This window comes from Erinaceus europaeus, chromosome 15 (assembly GCF_950295315.1).
Source record: "Erinaceus europaeus chromosome 15, mEriEur2.1, whole genome shotgun sequence".
NCBI lineage: Eukaryota > Metazoa > Chordata > Mammalia > Eulipotyphla > Erinaceidae > Erinaceus > Erinaceus europaeus.
This window is the reverse complement of record NC_080176.1, coordinates 9,386,581-9,406,440: the sequence shown is the minus strand read 5'-3', so window position 1 is coordinate 9,406,440 and position 19,860 is coordinate 9,386,581. Positions and strand designations below refer to the sequence as shown.

At 48.6% G+C, this 19,860-nt stretch overlaps 1 protein-coding gene across 3 annotated transcripts in view; it reads left to right on the top strand.

Moving 5' to 3' along the window:
- PRKCB (protein kinase C beta) overlaps window positions 1-19,860 on the top strand; it is a 250,463-nt gene that overhangs the window by 221,388 nt on the left and 9,215 nt on the right. For 2 of the 3 annotated variants that reach the window (XM_060172806.1, XM_060172805.1), the window contains exon 16: window positions 2,886-3,026. The exons of the other annotated variant lie outside the window; for it this stretch is intronic. In XM_060172806.1, the coding sequence (XP_060028789.1) occupies window positions 2,886-3,026 (141 nt within the window). The remainder of the gene's footprint in view (window positions 1-2,885; window positions 3,027-19,860) is intronic. 3 annotated transcript variants of the gene reach the window in all.

The window sequence follows — 19,860 nt, the reverse complement described above, 5'->3', positions numbered from 1 at the left end:
TCCTTCTCTCTCTCTCCCTCTCCCCCTCTCTCTCCCTCTCTCTCCTTCTCTCTCTCCCTCTCTCTCTCATCTCTCTCCCTCTCTCTCTCATCTCTCTCCCTCTCTCTCTCCTCCCTCTCTCCTCCCTCTCCCTCTCTCTCCCTCTCTCTCCCTCTCTCTCTCTCTCTCCTCCCTCTCTCCTCCCTCTCCCTCTCTCTCCCTCACTCTCCTTCTCCCTCTCCCCTTCTCTCTCCCTCTCTCTCTCCTTCTCTCTCCCTCTCTCTCTCCTCTCTCTCCCTCCCTCTCTCTCCCTCTCTCCTTCTCTCTCTCCCTCTCTCTCCTTCTCCCTCTCTCTCTCCCTCTCTCTCTCCCTCTCCTTCTCTCTCTCCCTCTCCGTCTCTCCTTCTCCCTCTCTCCTCCATCTCTCTCTCCCTCTCTCTTCCGTCTTTTCTCTCCTCTCTCTCCTCCCTCTCTCTCTCTCCTTCTCTCTCCCTCTCTCTCTCCTCCCTCTCTCTCTCTCCTTCTCTCTCCCTCTCTCTCTCCTTCTCCCTCTCTCTCTCCCTCTCCCTTTCTCTCTCCTTCTCTCTCTCCCTCTCTCTCTCCTTCTCCCTCTCTCTCTCCCTCTCTCTCTCCTCCCTCTCTCTCTCTCCTTCTCTCTCCCTCTCTCTCTCCTTCTCCCTCTCTCCCTCTCCCTCTCCCTTTCTCTCTCCTTCTCTCTCTCCCTCTCTCTCTCCTTCTCCCTCTCTCTCTCCCTCTCCCTCTCTCCTTCTCTCTCTCCCTCTCTCTCTCCTTCTCTCTCTCCCTCTCCCTCTCTCTCTCCTCCCTCTCCCTCTCCCTCTCTCTCTCTCCTTCTCCCTCTCCCTCTCTCTCTCTCCTTCTCTCTCTCCCTCTCTCTCCTTCTCCCTCTCCCTCTCTCTCTCCTTCTCCCTCTCCCTCTCTCTCTCCTTCTCCCTCTCCCTCTCTCTCCTTCTCCCTCTCCCTCTCTCTCTCCTTCTCCCTCTCCCTCTCTCTCTCTCCTTCTCCCTCTCCCTCTCTCTCTCCTTCTCCCTCTCCCTCTCCCTCTCTCTCTCTCCTTCTCCCTCTCCCTCTCTCTCTCCTTCTCCCTCTCCCTCTCTCTCTCTCCTTCTCCCTCTCCCTCTCTCTCTCTCCTTCTCCCTCTCCCTCTCTGTCTCCTTCTCCCTCTCCCTCTCTCTCTCTCCTTCTCCCTCTCCCTCTCTCTCTCCTTCTCCCTCTCCCTCTCTCTCTCCTTCTCCCTCTCCCTCTCTCTCCTTCTCCCTCTCCCTCTCTCTCTCCTTCTCCCTCTCCCTCTCTCTCTCTCCTTCTCCCTCTCCCTCTCTCTCTCCTTCTCCCTCTCCCTCTCCCTCTCTCTCTCTCCTTCTCCCTCTCCCTCTCTCTCTCCTTCTCCCTCTCCCTCTCTCTCTCTCCTTCTCCCTCTCCCTCTCTCTCTCTCCTTCTCCCTCTCCCTCTCTCTCTCCTTCTCCCTCTCCCTCTCTCTCTCCTTCTCCCTCTCCCTCTCTCTCTCTCCTTCTCCCTCTCCCTCTCTCTCTCCTTCTCCCTCTCCCTCTCTCTCTCCTTCTCCCTCTCCCTCTCTCTCCTTCTCCCTCTCCCTCTCTCTCTCTCCTTCTCTCTCTCCCTCTCTCTCCTTCTCCCTCTCCCTCTCCCTCTCTCTCCTTCTCTCTCTCCCTCTCTCTCCTTCTCCCTCTCCCTCTCTCTCTCCTTCTCCCTCTCCCTCTCTCTCTCCTTCTCCCTCTCCCTCTCTCTCTCCTTCTCCCTCTCCCTCTCTCTCTCTCCTTCTCCCTCTCCCTCTCTCTCTCCTTCTCCCTCTCCCTCTCTCTCTCCTTCTCCCTCTCCCTCTCTCTCTCCTTCTCCCTCTCCCTCTCTCTCTCTCCTTCTCCCTCTCCCTCTCTCTCTCTCCTTCTCCCTCTCCCTCTCTCTCTCCTTCTCCCTCTCCCTCTCTCTCTCCTTCTCCCTCTCCCTCTCTCTCTCTCCTTCTCCCTCTCCCTCTCTCTCTCCTTCTCTCTCTCCCTCTCTCTCCTTCTCCCTCTCCCTCTCTCTCTCCTCTCTCTCTCCCTCTCTCTCCTTCTCCCTCTCCCTCTCCCTCTCTCTCTCTCCTTCTCTCTCTCCCTCTCTCTCCTTCTCCCTCTCCCTCTCTCTCTCCTTCTCTCTCTCCCTCTCTCTCTCCTTCTCCCTCTCCCTCTCCCTCTCTCTCTCTCCTTCTCTCTCTCCCTCTCTCTCCTTCTCCCTCTCCCTCTCTCTCTCCTCTCTCTCTCCCCTCCTTCTCTATTTCTCTGTCTCTGTCCCTCTCTGGTTTAATGAAAAATGGCATGGGAGCAGTATAATCACTTAAATACTAGATCCCAACTCCAGAAAAGAAAAACAAGAACAGAGAGAGAGAGAGAGAGAGAAGAATAAAGAAAAACAGCAAGGGAGGAGGAAGAAAATAGAAAGGAAGACGGGGGGGGGGGGAGGAAAGAGCAAAGGAAGACCTGGCTAGGATGTGTGTGTGTGTGTGTGTGTGTGTGTGTGTGTGTGTGTGTGTGTGTGTTTACTGAAATGAAAAGAAAAAACAAACAAACACCGGGACAGGGGAAGGGTTTACCCCTGGTTAATTGCACATGTTACAATGTACAAGGACCCAGGTTCCGGTCCCCGGTCCCCACCTGCAAGGGGAAAACTTTGCAAGTGATGAAGCAGGGCTGCAGATGTCTCTCTTTCTCTATCAGTATCTATCACCCGCTTCTCTCTCATGTTCTGTTTCTAATAAATAAATATAATTAAAGAAATAATTAAAAAAAAAACACCTGGGATTCACCGTTGTGTTTCTATCCCTAACTCAGGGAAGAATTGTTTCTGAGTGTGTCATTAACTCCGTCATTAACTGCCATCTCTCTCTCTCTCTCTCCAAGCTAATGACCAAACACCCAGGCAAGCGTCTGGGCTGTGGGCCCGAGGGTGAGCGCGACATCAAGGAACACGCCTTCTTCCGCTACATTGACTGGGAGAAGCTGGAACGCAAGGAGATCCAGCCCCCTTACAAGCCCAAAGCCGTAAGTGCGCCCAGCTCTCCGGAGGCTCCTGACTTGCTCGGTCCACCCCTCTCTCTCTCTGACCGACTGAGGGGCCTGCATCCTCTGTGCCTCTCCCTGAACAGGTGTCTTGACTGCTCCTGGCTGAGTCCCAGGCCCTGGGGCTGAGAAAAAACGAGAGCTCCATCCCCACTGCCTGACTCCTGCTGCCGCCAGAAAGGTGGTTTAGAGCCCATTTTTACTGGATTTATGCTGACCGTCTGGGTTGCCCACTTTTTGAGTTCTCTCTCTCTCCTCCTCCTCTCTCTTTCTCTCCCTCTGTCTCTCTCCCTCTTTATCTCTCCCTCTTTCTCCCTCTCTCCTGCTCTATCTCCCTCCTCTTTCTCCTGTTCTGTCTCTCTCTCCTTGTCTCTCTCTCACACTCTTTTGCTCTCTCTCTCTCTCTTGCTCTCTCTCCCTCTCTCTCATGCTCTCTCTCTCCCTCTTTCCCTCTCACTCTATCGCTCCCGCCTTGAATGGGGAGTGGATCTGTTGATGAGCCGCGATCAAGAATCCCACTCTGCCCCAGCTCTTTCCCTGATTCTGCTGTGTCATTTCCTTCTCCCGGCTGCCCTCGCAAAGGTCATGTTGTTTATCTCGGCCGTGTTTAAATTTAATTCGAATATGTACACTCCTCCTTCTGACTCAGCCCAGGAGACAACTCCTACCCAGGGCAGGAGTGGAGCTACACTGAGACCTTGTAGAGGCTCTGGGGGTTTTGAGATGGCTGTGAGCACAGGAGCGGGGTCACCTGGCCCCAGAGCCTCAGCTGGGAGCCCTGTCACCCCAGGGAGAGAGGGTTTGTGCTAAAATTGATCAGAAGTGTGAATCTTTGGGGGGCTTCTCTGTGAGACTAAGAGAATCAGAGACCCACCTGGTAGCCTTAGAGACTGGAAAGGGTGTGTCTGATATGGTCGGGGTAGGGTCCCGGGGACGAAAGCACTGGTAGTTCTGCTCATTGATATGGTTGAGACTATTGATTTCTTGACTGAGTGTTATGAGCCAGGGGGCATCTTCAGCACTTAGCATTTAGCAAGGAGATCCAGGCTGTGAATTCGGGGTTCCATGGGTGGGAGATAAAGTAGAGGCCCAGACAGGTTCAGAGCTCTGTCCAGGGTCACTCAGCCACTGAAGAGGAACAGATTGAAACCTCAGACAGGGCCGGGAGACTGTCCACCCTGTGGAATTCATGGCTTTTTTTTTTTTTTTAATTATCTGGGATTAATGGTTTACAATCAATGGTAAAATGAAATAATTTTTACCTGCATTACATTTCCCAGTTTTCCACATACCAATACAACCCCCACTAGATCCTCCTCTGCCATCATGTTCCAGGACCTGAACCCTATACCCCACCCACCCCAGAGTCTTTTACTTTAGTGCAATACACCAACTCCTGCCAAGTTCTGCTTAGTGTTTCCCCTTCTGCTCTTATTTTTTCAGCTTCAGTCTATGAGTGAGATCATCCCGTATTCATCCTTCTGTTTCTGACTTATCTCACTTAACATGACTCCTTCAAGCTCCATCCAAGATGAGGTGAAGAAGGTGAACTCAGCATTTTTAATAGCTGAGTAATATTCCATTGTGTGTATATAGACCACAACTTACTCAGACACTCGTCTGTTGTTGGACACCTGGGTTTTGGCTATTATAAATTGTGCTGCTATGAACACAGGTATACACTGATCTTTTTGGATAGGTATGTTTGTTTCCTTAGGATATATCCCCAGGAGAGGAATTGGAGGGTCACAGGGTAGGTCCACTTCTAGCCTTCTGAGAGTTCTCCAGACTGTTCTCCACAGAGGTTGGACCAATTGACATTCCCACCAGCAGTGCAGGAGGGTTCCTTTGACCCCACACCCTCTCCAGCATTTGCTGCTGTTACCTTTTCTGATGTTGACATTCTCACAGGAGGGAAGTGGTATCTCATTGTTGTCTTTATTTGCATTTCTCTGACAATCAGAGACTTGGGGCATTGTTTTATATGCTTGTTGGCCTTTTGGGTCTCTTCTATGGAGAAGATTCTATTCATATCCTCTCCCTATTTTTGGATGGGGTCTTTTTTTTTTTTTTTTTTTTTTTGCTGAGTTTGGTGAGCTCTTTATATTTTGGTTATTAACCTCTTGTCTGATATATAGCATGTAAAGATCTTCTCCCGTTGTATAAGGTGTCTCTTTGTTTGGGTGGTGATATCTTTTACTGTGCAGAAGCTTTTTAATTTGATGTAGTCCCATTGGTTTATTTTTGACTTAGTCTTCTTCGTAATTGGATTGGTATCATTGAAGATGCCTTTAAAATTTAGACTGAAAAGAGTTCTGCCAGCATTTTCCTCTAAGTACTTGATAGTCTCTGGTCTAACATCCAGGTTTTGATCCATTTGAAATTTACTTTTGTGTTTGATGAAACAAACTTTACTTCTGTGGTTCACTTTCATTCTTCTGCATGTTTCTGCATGTTTCCACCCAATTTTTCTGACATTATTTATTGAAGAGACTCCCTTTCCCCCATTGGATAGTCTGGGCACCTTTGCCAAAGAAAAGATGTCCAGAGTTATGGGGGCTCACTTCTGGGCTCTCAATTCTATTGCATTGGTCAGTGTGTCTGTTTATGTTCCAGTACCAAGCATTTCTGATCACAATCCAATTTGTGATTATAATAATTTGTGTGGCCTTATAATACAATTTGAGATCTGGGAGTGTGATGCCTCCAGGTCTTTTTTTCTTCTCAAGACTGTGTTGGCAACTCTAGGTCTTTTCTGATTCCAGATAAACATTTGTAGCTTTTGTTCTATTCTCCTAAAAAAAAAAAAAAAATTAGTTGGGATCTTGATGGGGATGGCAGTAAATTTGTATAGGGCTCATGGACACTGTGGAGGCGAGCTCCACGGATAGTGGTGTGATGCTGTGCTATCTCTCCTATCTCTCTGTCTGTCTAAAATAAAAGAAACGCTACATATGCAAAGCCCCAATGACACTTCATAAAGGGGGCTGGGGCAGGTGGTGGCTCACCTAGTAGAGTGCATACTTCCCCAGGTTCAAGCCCCCAGTCCCTACCTGTAGCAAAGAAGCTTCATAAGCAGTAGAGCGGTGCTGTTCTTTATTTCTTTATCTTTCTTTTAAAAATATTTTTATTTATTTTAATGAGAGACACAGAGAGAGAGAGAAAGAGGCCAGAGCACTGCTCAACTCTGGCTTCTGGTGGCGCTGGGGATTGAACGTGACAGCTCAGAATTTAAGGTATGTAAGTCTTGCAGAACTATTCTGCTGTCTGACCAGCTCTCTTTTCTCCCTCTCTCTCTCTCTCTCTCTCTCTCCCTGTATCTCTCTCTCTCTCCCTGTATCTCTCTGATGGCTGGGAGCAGTGTGGTGGGCTTGTGTCACAGGAGGGAGAGATAACCCAGGAACCAAGTTCCAGACTCCAGGCAGTAGCAGTACAAATCTTTATTCATGCGAGAGCCCCAAAGTCTGGCGTGAGTGCAGTGGGTTAAGCCACATGGAGCCAACCGCAATGGCGACTTTCTAGTCTGCACACCTGACCTCCTCTAGGATGGGATGCATGCGGAAGAGAGAAACCAGAAAGGGAAGTGGCTTTTATAATACCATAAGTGAGAGGGGCTGTAAATGGTAGGCGCTTCCCTAGCAACTGTTGCCAGGGATTCAGGTGGCGGGAATTAGCAAATACCCTGCGGGGACTTAGGAAAGAGACCTTTAGTCATATGTAAGACAAAGCAGAAGATTGGTTGTAGATAATGATACTAGCATGGAAATAGGGTGGTTTGTGGGCCCTGCCAAGCTCCACCACATCTCTACAATTTCCCAACACAGTGGAGGCATGGGGACACTGAACCCCAGTGATAACTCAAGGCCTCCGTCTCTCCCTGCATGGTGAGAGGGCCTCGGTACTGCTGAACTGTCACTGTTTCATACCCTCCCTTGTGAGAACAACTCCCTTCTCCAGGGTTCCCTCCACAAGGCAGGCCCAGTGCTGGGCAGCTTTGCCCTGTGAAAATCCAGTTTCTGCATTGCTCCATGCTCATCATGAGTTTCCTAGGAGACCTCACCACTCTTTGACATTTCAGCAACTTTTTAAAAACAAACAGGGGCCAAGAAGACCCATCCATGGGCCACATGTGTGCTGTGGAAGGTTCTTTGGAACTATGGGTGGTAAGGGTCACTCAGAGTCAAGTTGGCATTCAGCTAGAATACTGGCATTGCCAACAAGAGCTCACACTGACTGGTTAAATGTTATTTATTTTTCTTCTCCTCCTTCTCCTTCTTTTTGCTAGTATTTTGAGTTTCCCTGCTGAGCTACAGTGGATATGAAAGGTCTAGCCCACCCCTGGCTCAGAGAAGGTGCCCAAGGAAAGGTCACCTTTCTTCTCTGGGAAAGGATATAAAATTGTTCCAATCTCAGTGAAGAACCACAGCATAACACTTCTGCAAAAAGTCTTACATGCTTGAGACTTCCAGGTTCCCAGGTTCAATCCCTGGCACCACCATAAACCAGAGCTGAGCAGTGCTCTAGCTCCTCTCTCTCTCTCTCTCTCTCTCTCTCCATCTGTCTCATTAAAATAAAACAAGCATAAATTTGAGAGGTAAGTTCATGAATATCAACAGTGCCTGTCTTGATGACTAGACGCAGTTGGTGACTGTCTTTTCCAGTGTCGAATCTCATGACCTCATCTGAAGTTTAGCACTCAGACAGGTGCTTTGTGATTTTTACTGAGTGAAGGAATGAAGGAATGAATGAGAGAATGAATGAATGAATGAATGAATGAAGAGCCCTGTGCCTCAGTGCCCTGTACTAAGGCACAATAAGGGTTCTCAGGGGATATTTATCAGAGCATGGAGTGTTTTCCTCATGTCACAAACAGATTGGTTGTTGTGAACATTCACACGCTGTGCATAACGGGGTGTCATCTGCATGCTGTGTTGTAGCTGTCATGGCCCTGGGGGGTGGCACAGTGTATGCTGGGAGTGCCAGCGGGGCATCTGACAATGCCAGTGCATGAACCCATGGACCCGGCGTGGAGGAGGCTGCTTCCTGCTGTGTGTCATTGCTGGGCGCCATGCTACAAATCCGGATCCAGCCAGGGGAGACTCCTCACGCTGTCCCGTGCAGGCATCAAGCACCTGCCAGTGGGGGCGGGGGGAGGCTGAGACTCTGCATTCCTGGCACGCCTCTGCTAAGAGGGTTCTGCTGGGCACAGGGGACAGGACCATGGCCCCGTACTGGAGAGTTCAAGGATAGTTGTGGTCGCCTCAGTTTGCTGTGGGGACTGTGCCAGGAAAGGTAGTCAGGGCCCAGTGATAGGAGAGGACTGGTGCTGATTTGCCTGCTGAAGAGAGTGTGTTTGTGTGTGTGTGTGTGTGTGTGTGTGTGTGTGTTTGGGGGTGGGAGTTGTGGCCAAGTGTGGCTGGGAACAGAGGACCAGAAAGTAGGTTCACCCACCCATTCAGCAGATGGATGTGGAGGGTAGGTGCTGTCCTAGAAGGAGCAGGTGAAGGGCAGACTGTGTTGGAAGCACACAAACATTCCTCACACTCCCACCCTCCTCTGTACTAGAATATTCGAGCCCGTGTCCAGCCGGTACCAAGGCCCGAGTCTGTTCCTTCCTGCTCCTGTAACCGAGTCTCCTCACTACACGAAGCCCCGAGGGACTCTGAGGTGTATGTCAGAAGCACCTCCTCACACATTGAAAGGGCAGAGCATCCCCTCCTCCCACCCACCTCCACTCCCCATGCCGCTTCATCCAGGGGCCTCTCACTGAATATGGCTTCCAGGATGCTGCCTGCGGGGAGCTGGCCACTGGCCATTCATTCCTCCTCATCCCCTGGAAGTGCAGACACTGAACTGCTTCAGGGACTCCATCACCTCTGCCCACCCACCCTCCCCCACTCCCCCTCGCCTTCCACGGGACTTGGCTTCTGAGTGATTGTGCCATCTGAAAGCCTTGTTGATGTCGGGAAGGTGAAACGCTTCCAAGTCCTGCCTTGATGAGCTGCAGTCCCTGTGGCATTCGGCTCCAGACATGATTGCCCTTTTACACTGTGCGAGCAAGCGTCTCTGTGTGAGGACGCGTGTTTGATGTGCTGACACTTCTGAACCGGAGCCACAGAGCGTAACCTTGCTCTGCGCCTGCTATTAAGACTCCAAGTTCAACACATACATAAAATAAACAACCAGACACAACACAACCCATATTTAAAATGGGAAAACTATTGTGATTACCTGGGGCGGGGGGCACAGACTTTCAGTGGCGGGGAAGATGTGAAGCTCTGATCACTGTTTAGTCCTGTCAATAGCAACACGACATGGGGGAGGGGTGGATAGACTTAATATCTCAAGTTCCCCAACTGCCTAGACTAGAGCCCTAAGCACAAATGCTAACTCTTGCTAATATTTATCTTAGATTTGCAAAATGCTCACACTCTGATAAGGGGATTAATTGTTTACGGATCTCTAAAATTGTATCAGAGAATAAAGTTCTGCAAACATCTAAATCGATTACAGCTTTAGGCCAGATAGGTCAAGACCTTTTGACCTTGTAAGTATTTAAAGTACAAGGAAGTTCGGATAGAAGCGTTCAGATCATAGTGAAGTAAAGTATAATAGCACAGATACTTAGCCCCACCCAACTAACCTGGCTATAATAATTGATTATTGATATTTTAACTTTCTCTATCTCTGAAAAAGAAGAAGACTCCAACTTCAGGTTCTCAGAACACAAGCTCTAACTTTCGCAGGAAATGATTTATTGAAAGCTAGAGCCTGGCTCCCCTAGTGTGCTCCACAGAACAATGCTCTTCTCTCTCTCTCTCTCTCTCTCTCTCTCTCTCTCTCTCTATCTCTCTCTCTTTTAATTGGGATTTAAAATAATCCTCCTAATAGCTGTACCATGAAGATCTAGGATTGGGACATGGGATGCGTGTGAGTGTATGTGTGTGACAGTAATGAATTCTTGTCTCTGCCTCTGGGAATTACCTCATTTAAGTCATACAATGAGGCAGGTGTCATTGACACTCTGCTCTTTCCCCCACCCCAGCCCAGCTCCACACAGAAAAAGGGGAGGGGGGGACACTGATTAAGAGCACAGCAGCTGAGAGGTGGCGGTACCAGGCCTTGAACCCTGGCCTGACGTACTTTGGCCAGAACATTAAAAGTGCTTAAGCCCTATCTTTTTCTTTTCTTTTCTTTTCTTTTCTTTTCTTTTCTTTTCTTTTCTTTCCTTTCCTTTCCTTTCCTTTCCTTTCCTTTCCTTTCCTTTTCATATATTTATTTGTTATTGGATAGAGACAGAGAAATTGAAAGGAGAGCTAGATAGATAGATAGAGAGACCTGCAGCACTACTTCACTACCGTGACGCTTTCCCCCTGCAGGTGGGAACCAGGGGATTGAACTTGGGACTTTGCGGTTAAGTGCCCTCTTCACATCTGTGATCATGCTCACAGGAAAGCGAGCCTCAGGGAACACTGGCAGCTGGTGTCCATTACATAATGCAGAGGGGTGAGGTTGCCTTCCAATTCAAATGATTTAAAATGTATTTAAAAATACGGCAACAAACAGGGTGCATCTTCACACCTCTCAGAGCTTCACTGGCAGGGTTTTGAAAAGATGCAAATCTCTCTCTGGCTCATTCCTTTAAGACTTTGATTCCCTGGGCTGACAAAGGCAGCAGATGCTGAATAACCTCTGGGAGGGGAGTCTGTGGGTGTTGGGGGGGGGGCGGAGGGAGGAGCATCTAAGATGAAGAGCCTGGGAGGGACTTCTAGAGGAGATGTAGCCCGCACCCCCTCAGCCCCTCACCTCCCTGCCCCCTCGCCTCTGCCCCTCCTCCTTTCCGGTGCTCCAGAGTGTGGGGTAAGCTCTGAATCAAAATATTAGGCTGCATTTACCCACTCACATAGTGACCTCACAGATAGCAGGAGTCAGTCACTGAGGATGCACAGCCTAGAGTCTGTTTCTCCTTCCATCTACCTGCCCACTGAGAACCTGGTGACGCTGAGCTCAAACCAGAGTCCATTCACTGTATTGTATTTTGCCTCCAGGGTTATTGCTGGAGCTCAGTGCCAGCACTGTGAATCCCCTGCTCCTGGCAGCCTTTTTTTTTTTTTCATTGATTTTTTTTTTTTTTTTTTTTTGGCTAGGACAGAGAGAAATTGAGAAGAGAGGGAGATAGAGAGGGAAAGAGAGAAAGACTTGCAGACCTGCTTTGCCGCTAGCAAAGTGAACCTCCCCACCCCCGCAGGTGGGGAGCGGGTGCTCGAACCCAGATCCTTGTGCAGCTCTTTGTGCTTAGTACTATGTGCGCTTTGCTTAGTGTACTGTGTGCGCTTAACCCAGTGTGCCACTACCCGCCCCACCACCACCACCGGCCCACTCCCCAACTCCCTTTAGGTGGTTCAGATTGGCCGCTTTCTGGCCATGCAAGGTTCCTGAATCACTTGCCAGGGTTGGGACTTGGAGCTGCCCCTTGGCAGAAATGACAACAGTTTGAATTGAAATGGTGGAAGGGCGGCCAGGGAATTGGCACAGCAAGGAGAGCATTGGGCTGACATGCATGGAGGCCCCAGTTTGATCCCTGGTACCATGTGGAGCACAGTGATTCTTTCCTTTATTTTATTTATTTACTTATTTTTGCCACCAGGGTCATGGCTCTAGGGCTCAGTGCTAGCACTACAAATTCACCTTTCCCGGCAATCTTTCTTTTTATTTCCTTTCAACTTTATTTGACAGGGGAGAGAGAAAGAGAGGGAGAGAGAGAGAGAGAGAGAAATTGAGAGGGGAAGGGGAGATAGAGAAGGAGAGAGACAGAGAGATACCTGCAGACCTGCTATGCTGCAGATGGGGAGACGGGACTTGAACCCAGGTCCTTGCACTTAGTACTATGTGTGCTTAACCGGGTGCACCACTACCCTGCCCCCTGTTTCTCTTTCTCATATATATATATATATAGCCTGCAGGGTTATCGCTGGGGCTCAGTGCCTGCACTACAAATCCACTGCTCCTGGATACCATTCTTCCCATTTTGTTGCCCTTGTTGTTATTGTTATTTTTTTACTATTGCCATTGCTGTCGTTGTTGCTGGATAGGACAGAGAGAAATCAAGAGAGGAGGCAAAGACAGGGAGAGAGAAAGATAGACACCTGCAGACCTACTTCACCTCTTGGGAAGTGACCCCCCTGCAGGAGGGGAGCCGGGGGCGGGGGTCGAACCAAGATTGTTATGCCCATCCTTGTGCTTGGTGCCATGTGCGCTTAACCTGCTGCGCTACTGCTTGGCCCCTGATAGATAAATATTTTTAAATGAAATGGGAGAAGGGATGGTCATGTGCTAGAGGGAGCACAGAACTATGAGAGAAATGGAGAGAGGAGGGGAAGACAGACAGGGAGAGAGAAAGACAGACACCTGCAGACCTGCTTCACCTCCTGTGAAGTGACTCCCCTGCAGGTGGGGAGCCGGGGGCTCGAACTGTTATCCTTACATGGGCCCTTGCGCTTAACCTGCTGCGCTACTGCCCGACTCCCTGTTTGTTTTTTATTTATAAAATGGAAATATTGACAAGACTACAGCATAAGAGGGGTACATTTCCACACAATGCCCACCCCCCCAGAGCTCCATATCCAATCCCCTCCCTTGATAGCTTCCCTATTCTTTATCCCTCTGGGAGCATGGGCCCAGGATCATTATGGGGTGCAGAAAGTGGAAGGTCTGGCTTCTGTAATTGCTTCCCCACTGAACATGGGGATTGGCAGGTCAATTCAAACTCCCAGCCTGTCTCTCTCTTTCCCTAGTGGGGCAGGGCTCTGGGGAAGCGGAGCTCCAGGACACATTGGTGGGGTCGTCTGCCCAGGAAGGTCCTATCCAACAACAATGACAACAATAATAACCACAACAATAAAAAAAAAAAGGGCAACAAAAGCGAATAAATAAAAAAATAAATATTTTAAAAAGAGAAGAAAAAAACAAAAAACAACAATTTTTTTTTTAAGAAGCTGAAAGAGTCAAGCAGCACCCAAAGCCATGCAATCAACATAGGTCACCCTTTGTCTCGCCATCTCCTCAGTGGGCTCCTCACTTCTCCTTCTCAGGGCCACCCACTGTGGCCGGGTTCATGGGTGCCAATCTGGGGAGTCTGTGTTCGGGCTCAGAAACAGCCCACATCACACACGAGGATGTCTGTGCCATGTTCAAGTTCACTGTCTTTTGCCTCACTCCCTTCTGACCCTTAGGTTGGGTTTTACCAGCTTTATTTGAGTCTAGCTTCTTGCTTTACTAGCTTTTCATGCTGCTGAGTTGTGACTGCACACAGAGGATTAACTCAGAGTCCTTCATCCTGTTCCAGTCCCTCTTTTTTTTATATATATTTATTTATTTCCTTTTTGTTGCCCTTGTTTTTATTGTTTTTGTAGTTATTATTGTTGTTGATGTTGTCGTTGTTGGATAGGACAGAGAGAAATGGAGAGAGGAGGGGAAGACAGAGACGGGGAGAGAAAGAGAGACACCTGCAGACCTCCTTCACCACCTGTGAAGCGACTCCCCTGCAGGTGGGGAGCTGGGGGCTCGAACTGGGATCCTGACACCGGTCCTTGCTCTTTGCACCACATGAGCTTAACCCGCTGCGCTACCGCCCGACTGCCAGTCCCCCTTTTCTGTCAGTTCTGTGCCTCCAAGCTCAGTGACTTCCTTCTCCCTCCACTTCTGGGGGAGACACTGACTTCAGGAAGCCTCTTCTGGAAGCAGCAGAACTAAGAGAGTCAAGAGGTGGCCGAGGTCCAAAAAGGGAAAGACAGGAGCTTAGGTCTCGCCCCCCCCCCCTTTTTATTTTTTGTGATTTCATAGGACAAAGAGAAGTTGAGAAGAGAAGGGGAGATGGAGAGGGAGAAAGACTCCTGTAGCCTTGCTTCACAGCTCATGAAGCTTCTCCTTCTCAGTGCAGACCAGGAATTGAACCTGGATCCTTACATATATATATGGTGACATGTGCAGCAAAACAGTTGGCCCACTTTGTTTTCTTTTCTAATTTTTGGCCACTAGGGCTATTGCTGGGTCTCAGTGTCTGTACAACCCTAGCATCGTTCCCTGCCAGGCATTTTTTATTTTCATTTTTTTGATAGAACCTTAGAGATAGAGAAGGAGAGACAGAGAGGAGAAGAGACACCTGCAGCCTCGCTTCCCAGCTCTTGAAGCTTTCTCCACAGCACTGCCCACAAGTGGAGACCTACCTGGGTTTTGAACCCTGGTCCTTGCATACACTAACATTTTTTTTTTTTGCTCTACAGAGTGAGCCACTGCCTGGCCTCCATTACTTTATTCTGTAGCTTGCTTTTTGCAAAGCCCACCTTCCCACCCCCCCACCCCCCGCATGAAATCTACTGGAAATGTCTTTCCATGTCAACAAAAGACTTTCATTTTCTTATCTATCCCCTACCACTCACCCTAAGCCCCATTCCAGGCTTCAAATAAACTCGCCCTGGGAGAGTGATTATCCCGCTTATCTGCCTGTGTTTTCACAGCTTTGAGGCTGTGATGGAGACAGCAGGGGGGTGACCTCACCTCACAGGGACTTAGGAAAGTCAACAATTAGGCTAGGCTGGGACATCCAGAGTAAAGGAGAAAAACCAAGCTTCCGAGTCAGGTCTGCCTGATGCCCAAGGCTGGGGTGGTGGTGGTACTTGAGGGAGGCACTTTTTGATGGGCAAAGATAAGGAAGAAAGTCTTTCTATACTTCTTAGCCTTCCCTCCTCTCTGCTCAGTGGTGACATTTGGCACCGCGTCCTTTCTGTGACCTGGCTGTTCTGCTAAACCAGGGGCTGCGTGTTGGGGCCCCTCCTCAGTGCCACTGGATTGCTGGTGCCTGGAACACTGCCAGCAGGTGCATGGAGGCTCTCACCAGCCTTTGGGTCCCCACCCATCAGCCCCAGAACACACACTGAGGCTGACACTTGGGAACCACTGTTTTTTTTCTTGTTGTTGTTGTTGTTTTTCTTTTTGTTTTTATTATTTATTTACTGTTGGTATATTTCTGGGCTATGCATTTTTTTAAATTTTTTTTAATTTCCTTTTTTCCCCCTTTTTCTGCCCTTGTTGTTTTATTGTTGTTGTAGTTATTATTGTTGTTGTTATTGATGTCATCGTCATTGGCTAAGACAGAGAGAAATGGAGAGAGAAAGAGAAGGCAGAGAGGGGGAGAGAAAGACAGACACCTGCAGACCTGCTTCACCACCTGTGAAGCAACCCCCCTGCAGGTGGGGAGCCGGGGGCTTGAACCGGGATCCTTACGCCGGTCCTTGCGCTTAACCTACTGCGTTACCACCCTACCCCCTGGGTTACACATTTTAGATGCATTCTCAGGGAAAACCTCCCTCCATTTGACAATTGATTTTTCCCTGTGCAAGTTTTAGCTCAGTATTTTTTTTTTAATTCTTTACTGGGGGATTAATGTTTTACAGTCGACAGTAAATATAATAATTTGTACATGCATAACTTTTCTCAGTTTTCCACATAGCAATTCAACCCCCACTAGGTCCTCTGCCATCCTGTTCCAGGACCTGAGCGCACCCCCCTCTCCCCCCACACACACCCCAGAGTCTTTTACTTTGGTGCAATACACCAACTCCAGTCCAAATTCTGCTTTGTGTTTTCCCTTCTGATCTTGTTTTTTTCAACTTCTGTCTCTGATCATCCCATATTCAACCTTCTGCTTCTGACTTATCTCACTTCACATGAGTCCTTCAAAGGAGCTACTGTTTTTTGGTTTTGTTTTGTGTGTGTGTGTGTGTGTGTGTGTGTGTGTGTGTGTGTGTGTGTTTAGCTCAGATGAGCATGTTCAAGATTAGCAGGCAGACTGTAACAGTTTGGTAAAATATTTCTGCTGCCTTTATTTCTGCTGTCCCCTTTCTTCCAGAGTGAATAGCTCTTTCCTGTAAGATAGCTCTGGTGGGTTTTTCCTTATTGGAAAAAAAATAATATTAATAAAGGGCTATTGTTATTTAAATTTTTAAACACAACCAAGCATAAACGATAAAAGGAGAAAATTAAACAATCTGTAACTTTCTCATTCTTTTTAAAAAATATATTTATTTATTTATTTATTCCCCTTTGTTGTCCTTGTTTTGTTGTGGTAGTTATTATTGTTGTTGTCATTGTTGGATAGGACAGAGAATTGTTGTAGTTATTATTGTTGTTGTCGTTGTTGGATAGGACAGAGAGAAATGGAGAGAGATGGGGAAGACAGAGAGGGGAAGAGAAAGACAGACACCTGCAGACCTGCTTCACCGCCTGTGAAGTGACTCCCCCACAGCTGGGGAGCCGGGGGCTTGAACCAGGCTCCTTATGCCAGTCCTTGTGCTTTGCGCCACCTGCGCTTAACCCGTTGCACTACCGCCTGACTCCCAACTTTCTCATTCTTTAAAAGCATATACATGGGGGCTGGGTGGTGGTGTACCTGGTTAAGCACATACATTACAGTGTACAAGGACCTGGGTTCAAACCCCCATTCCCCACTTTCAGGGGGAAAGCTTCAACTAGCGATAAAGCAGGCCTGTAGGTGTTCCTCAGTCTCTCTCCTTCCCTATTTCCTTCATTCCTCTAAATGCCTCTCTATCCTATCGAACAGAATAAAGTTTAAAAAAAATCAATTAAATTTTCAAAAAAACACTAAAACACAGCGATGTTTCATCTGGTAGAGCTCACATGTTATCAGGTGCAAGCCCCTGGTCCCCATGTATGGCAGCGGTGTGTGTGTAGGGAGGTGGGGTGGGACTTCAGGAGCAGAGGAGCAGTGCTGCAGGTGTCTCTTTCTCTCAGTCTCTGTCCCATTCTAATTCTCTGCCTATCACTGGGAATGGTGGAATCCGCCAGGTACTGAGCCCCAGCGATGACACTGATGGTAGTAAAGAAAGAAAGCACAGCGGTACCGCCTGTGTCCGTGCGTGTGTAGCTTCTGGACTGGGAGCATCTCACACACTGTTAGTCATTCCACAGAACTATGTCTGCTCAGACTCTGCGTCTCCTTCTATACCTTGAAAGAGTTTGAAATGGTAAGACGTCAAACAGATGTGTCATTATTTATTTATTTAGCTGTTTTCCCTATAGATCAGTCGTTGATTCCAGGGAATCTTTCCCCCCTTTCTAATAATTATTTGATCAATGTCTCCTCTTGTGGGAAAATAGAGTTTAGAGAAGGGGTCTGGAAAAAGAGGTCCTGGAGGAGAAGGAGGAAGTGTCACTGACTGGAGTGGGGGGAGTAGGGTTGCCAGGGGCAGAGGGCAGAGGGTCTGGCAGAGGAGACGTGCTCTGCAAAGGCTTGGAAGTGAGAGGGTGCAGCCTTGGGAATTGGACTGGAGTGGCGAGTGGGGGTGTTTGGCATGGAAAGGGCTGGGGCCAAGGCCCAGAAAGCACCACAAGCCCTGTCCAGACATGCAAACACGGGTACTAGAGAGCCAGCAAAACCAGACCAAGTACACAAAACCGGGAAGCAATGTGTTCAGGTAGCTGTCTTTAAAATCTTTTTAAGTTTTTTGTTTGTTTGACTGTTTTTGTTTTTTAAAAATATTTTATTTGAGAGAGAGAAAAAGAGAGAGAGATGCCAAAGCATTCCTCATCTCTGATTTATGCCAGTGCAGGAGATTAAACCTGCAACCTTAGAGCCTCAGGAATGAGACTCTTTTGCATAACCGTTATGCTATCTCTCCCTCAGTTCTAAAATTTTTTGAGGTTTTTTTTTTTTTGTAACATAGTCATTTCTTTATTTCATGAGACAATGAGATAAGTGAAAGGGGCCAGAACACTGCTCAGCTCTGGCATGAGGTGGTGTCAGGGATTGAACCTGGGGCCTCAGGAGCCTCAGACATGTACATCCAGTGCTCTGACAGACTGAGTTCTCTCCCTGACCCTGGAGTTGGTGTCTCTGAAAGACCCCTATGCCCGCTGCCTCAGAACTTAACCTCACCCACCACGGTGAGGCTCAGAGCTGTGACTAACACAGTGACACGGAAATTAGGGAGAAGAGGAGCAGCAGGGAATAAAAAAGAAGGGAGGAGGAAGAGAAGAAGAGCTCTGCTGGAACAGTTTGCTGATGAGCTTTCTCACGCTGTCTGGGTTCTTCAGTTCCGGGGACCGTGATTAAGCAGCAAACCCAAAACCTCACTCCTCTTCCTTACCCTGGGAGAGGAGCTTCTGCAGCTTCAATAAGCCGGTCAGTGGGGAACCCTGGTTTCTGGACCCAGGGGGTCCTCTCAGCAGTTCAATAAGTGGAGGAACCAGACAGCCAGAGAAGCAGGGGCTGATGGGAGAGGAGGCCTCTAAAGCTGTTTCTCAGTCTCCCATCATGGCCCGTAGGGCGCATGGTCACAGCCTGCCTGGGAGGCTGGGGAGTTGATGACTGTTAGAGAAAAGGGGCTCCAGGACACATTGGTGAGGTTGTCTTGTCTGCCCATCGAAGCCAGGTTGGCATCATGGTAGCATCTGGAACCTGGTGGCTGAAAAAGAGTTAAAATATAGTACAGAATATTGTTGACTAATCATGAACCTAAAGGTGAGAATATCACGCATGAAGATTTGGGGTCTCCATTTTGGAAAGAGCTAGTAGGTCTACTGTAGGTATCCTCCAAGGGGCCCATGACTTTACTAGTTTTTGCCTGAGCCTGACTTTTTTTTTTTTTTCTGTTTTGCCTCCATGGTTATCGCTGGGGCTCGGTGCCCACACTATGAATCCACTGCTCCTGGAGGCCATTCCCCCCCTTTTGTTGCCCTTGTTGTTTATCGTTGTTGTTGTCATTATTGTTGTTATTGCTGTCATTGTTGCTGGAAAGAACAAAGAGAAATTGAGAGAGAAGGGGAAGACAGAAGGGGGAGAGAAAGACACCTGCAGATCTGCTTCACCACTTGTGAAGCGAACCCCCTGCCAGTGGGGAACTGGGAGCTCAAACCAGGATCCTTTGGCTGGTCCTTGTGCCTTGCGCCATGTGCGCTTAACCCACTGCACTAAGGTAGCCAGGTCCTGAGCCTGACTTCTAATATACAGGTGGACCCAAGTTATTGTCTGGGGAGATGGTGTCATAGTTGGAAATAGGGCTAGAAAGCTGGATCAGGGAAGATAGTAGCTCCCAAATATGGGAAAAGTATCTCAAGTATTGTTAACTGTAAACCCCGTTGATTTGATCTGGGGCCCATATTGAGCACAGGAGCCTGTGTGACTTCTGCATCCCTGTAGGTCTGAGCTCACATTCTGTGGTCACGGTATTTCTTTAAGGACTCTCCATACAGGCCTTCCACAGGGGCCGCCCCAGTTAGCATCCCCACCAAAAGTGGAGCAGAGTGAAGGCCTACCCACAGGTTAGGCAGTGTTCCTTCCCACCAAAAAAAAGAGGAAACAGCCTTTTAGGGACTTACCCAAGGCTGCACAGAGGGTAGACAGAGATGTCAGGATCTGAACCCCGTCTGCAGGCCGAGGGTCTCATGGGCTCCTTCTGCCCAAGTAAGATGTGACAGAAGGCTAGGGCTATCTGGGTGTCTGCAACCAGGTCCTCACATACCTTATAGCTTTCTTTCCTTCACTTTTTCAACAAAGTTTTTTTTTTTTTCCCCTTCCAGCCACTAAAGTTCAAGGGCCAACCCGACAACGACGTTTCTCCTGAGTCTCTTTCTTCCCAGTTGCCAAATACAAGGGTTCCTTTGGGGGAGAGGGCTTTCCTGTGTGGCCCTTCTCAGCTATGACGCTGTCTTTTGCTGGGGCTTGGTGCCAGCACTATGAATCCACTGCTCCTGGAGGCTGTTTTTGGCCTTTTGTTGATGTTATTGTTGTTAATGATGT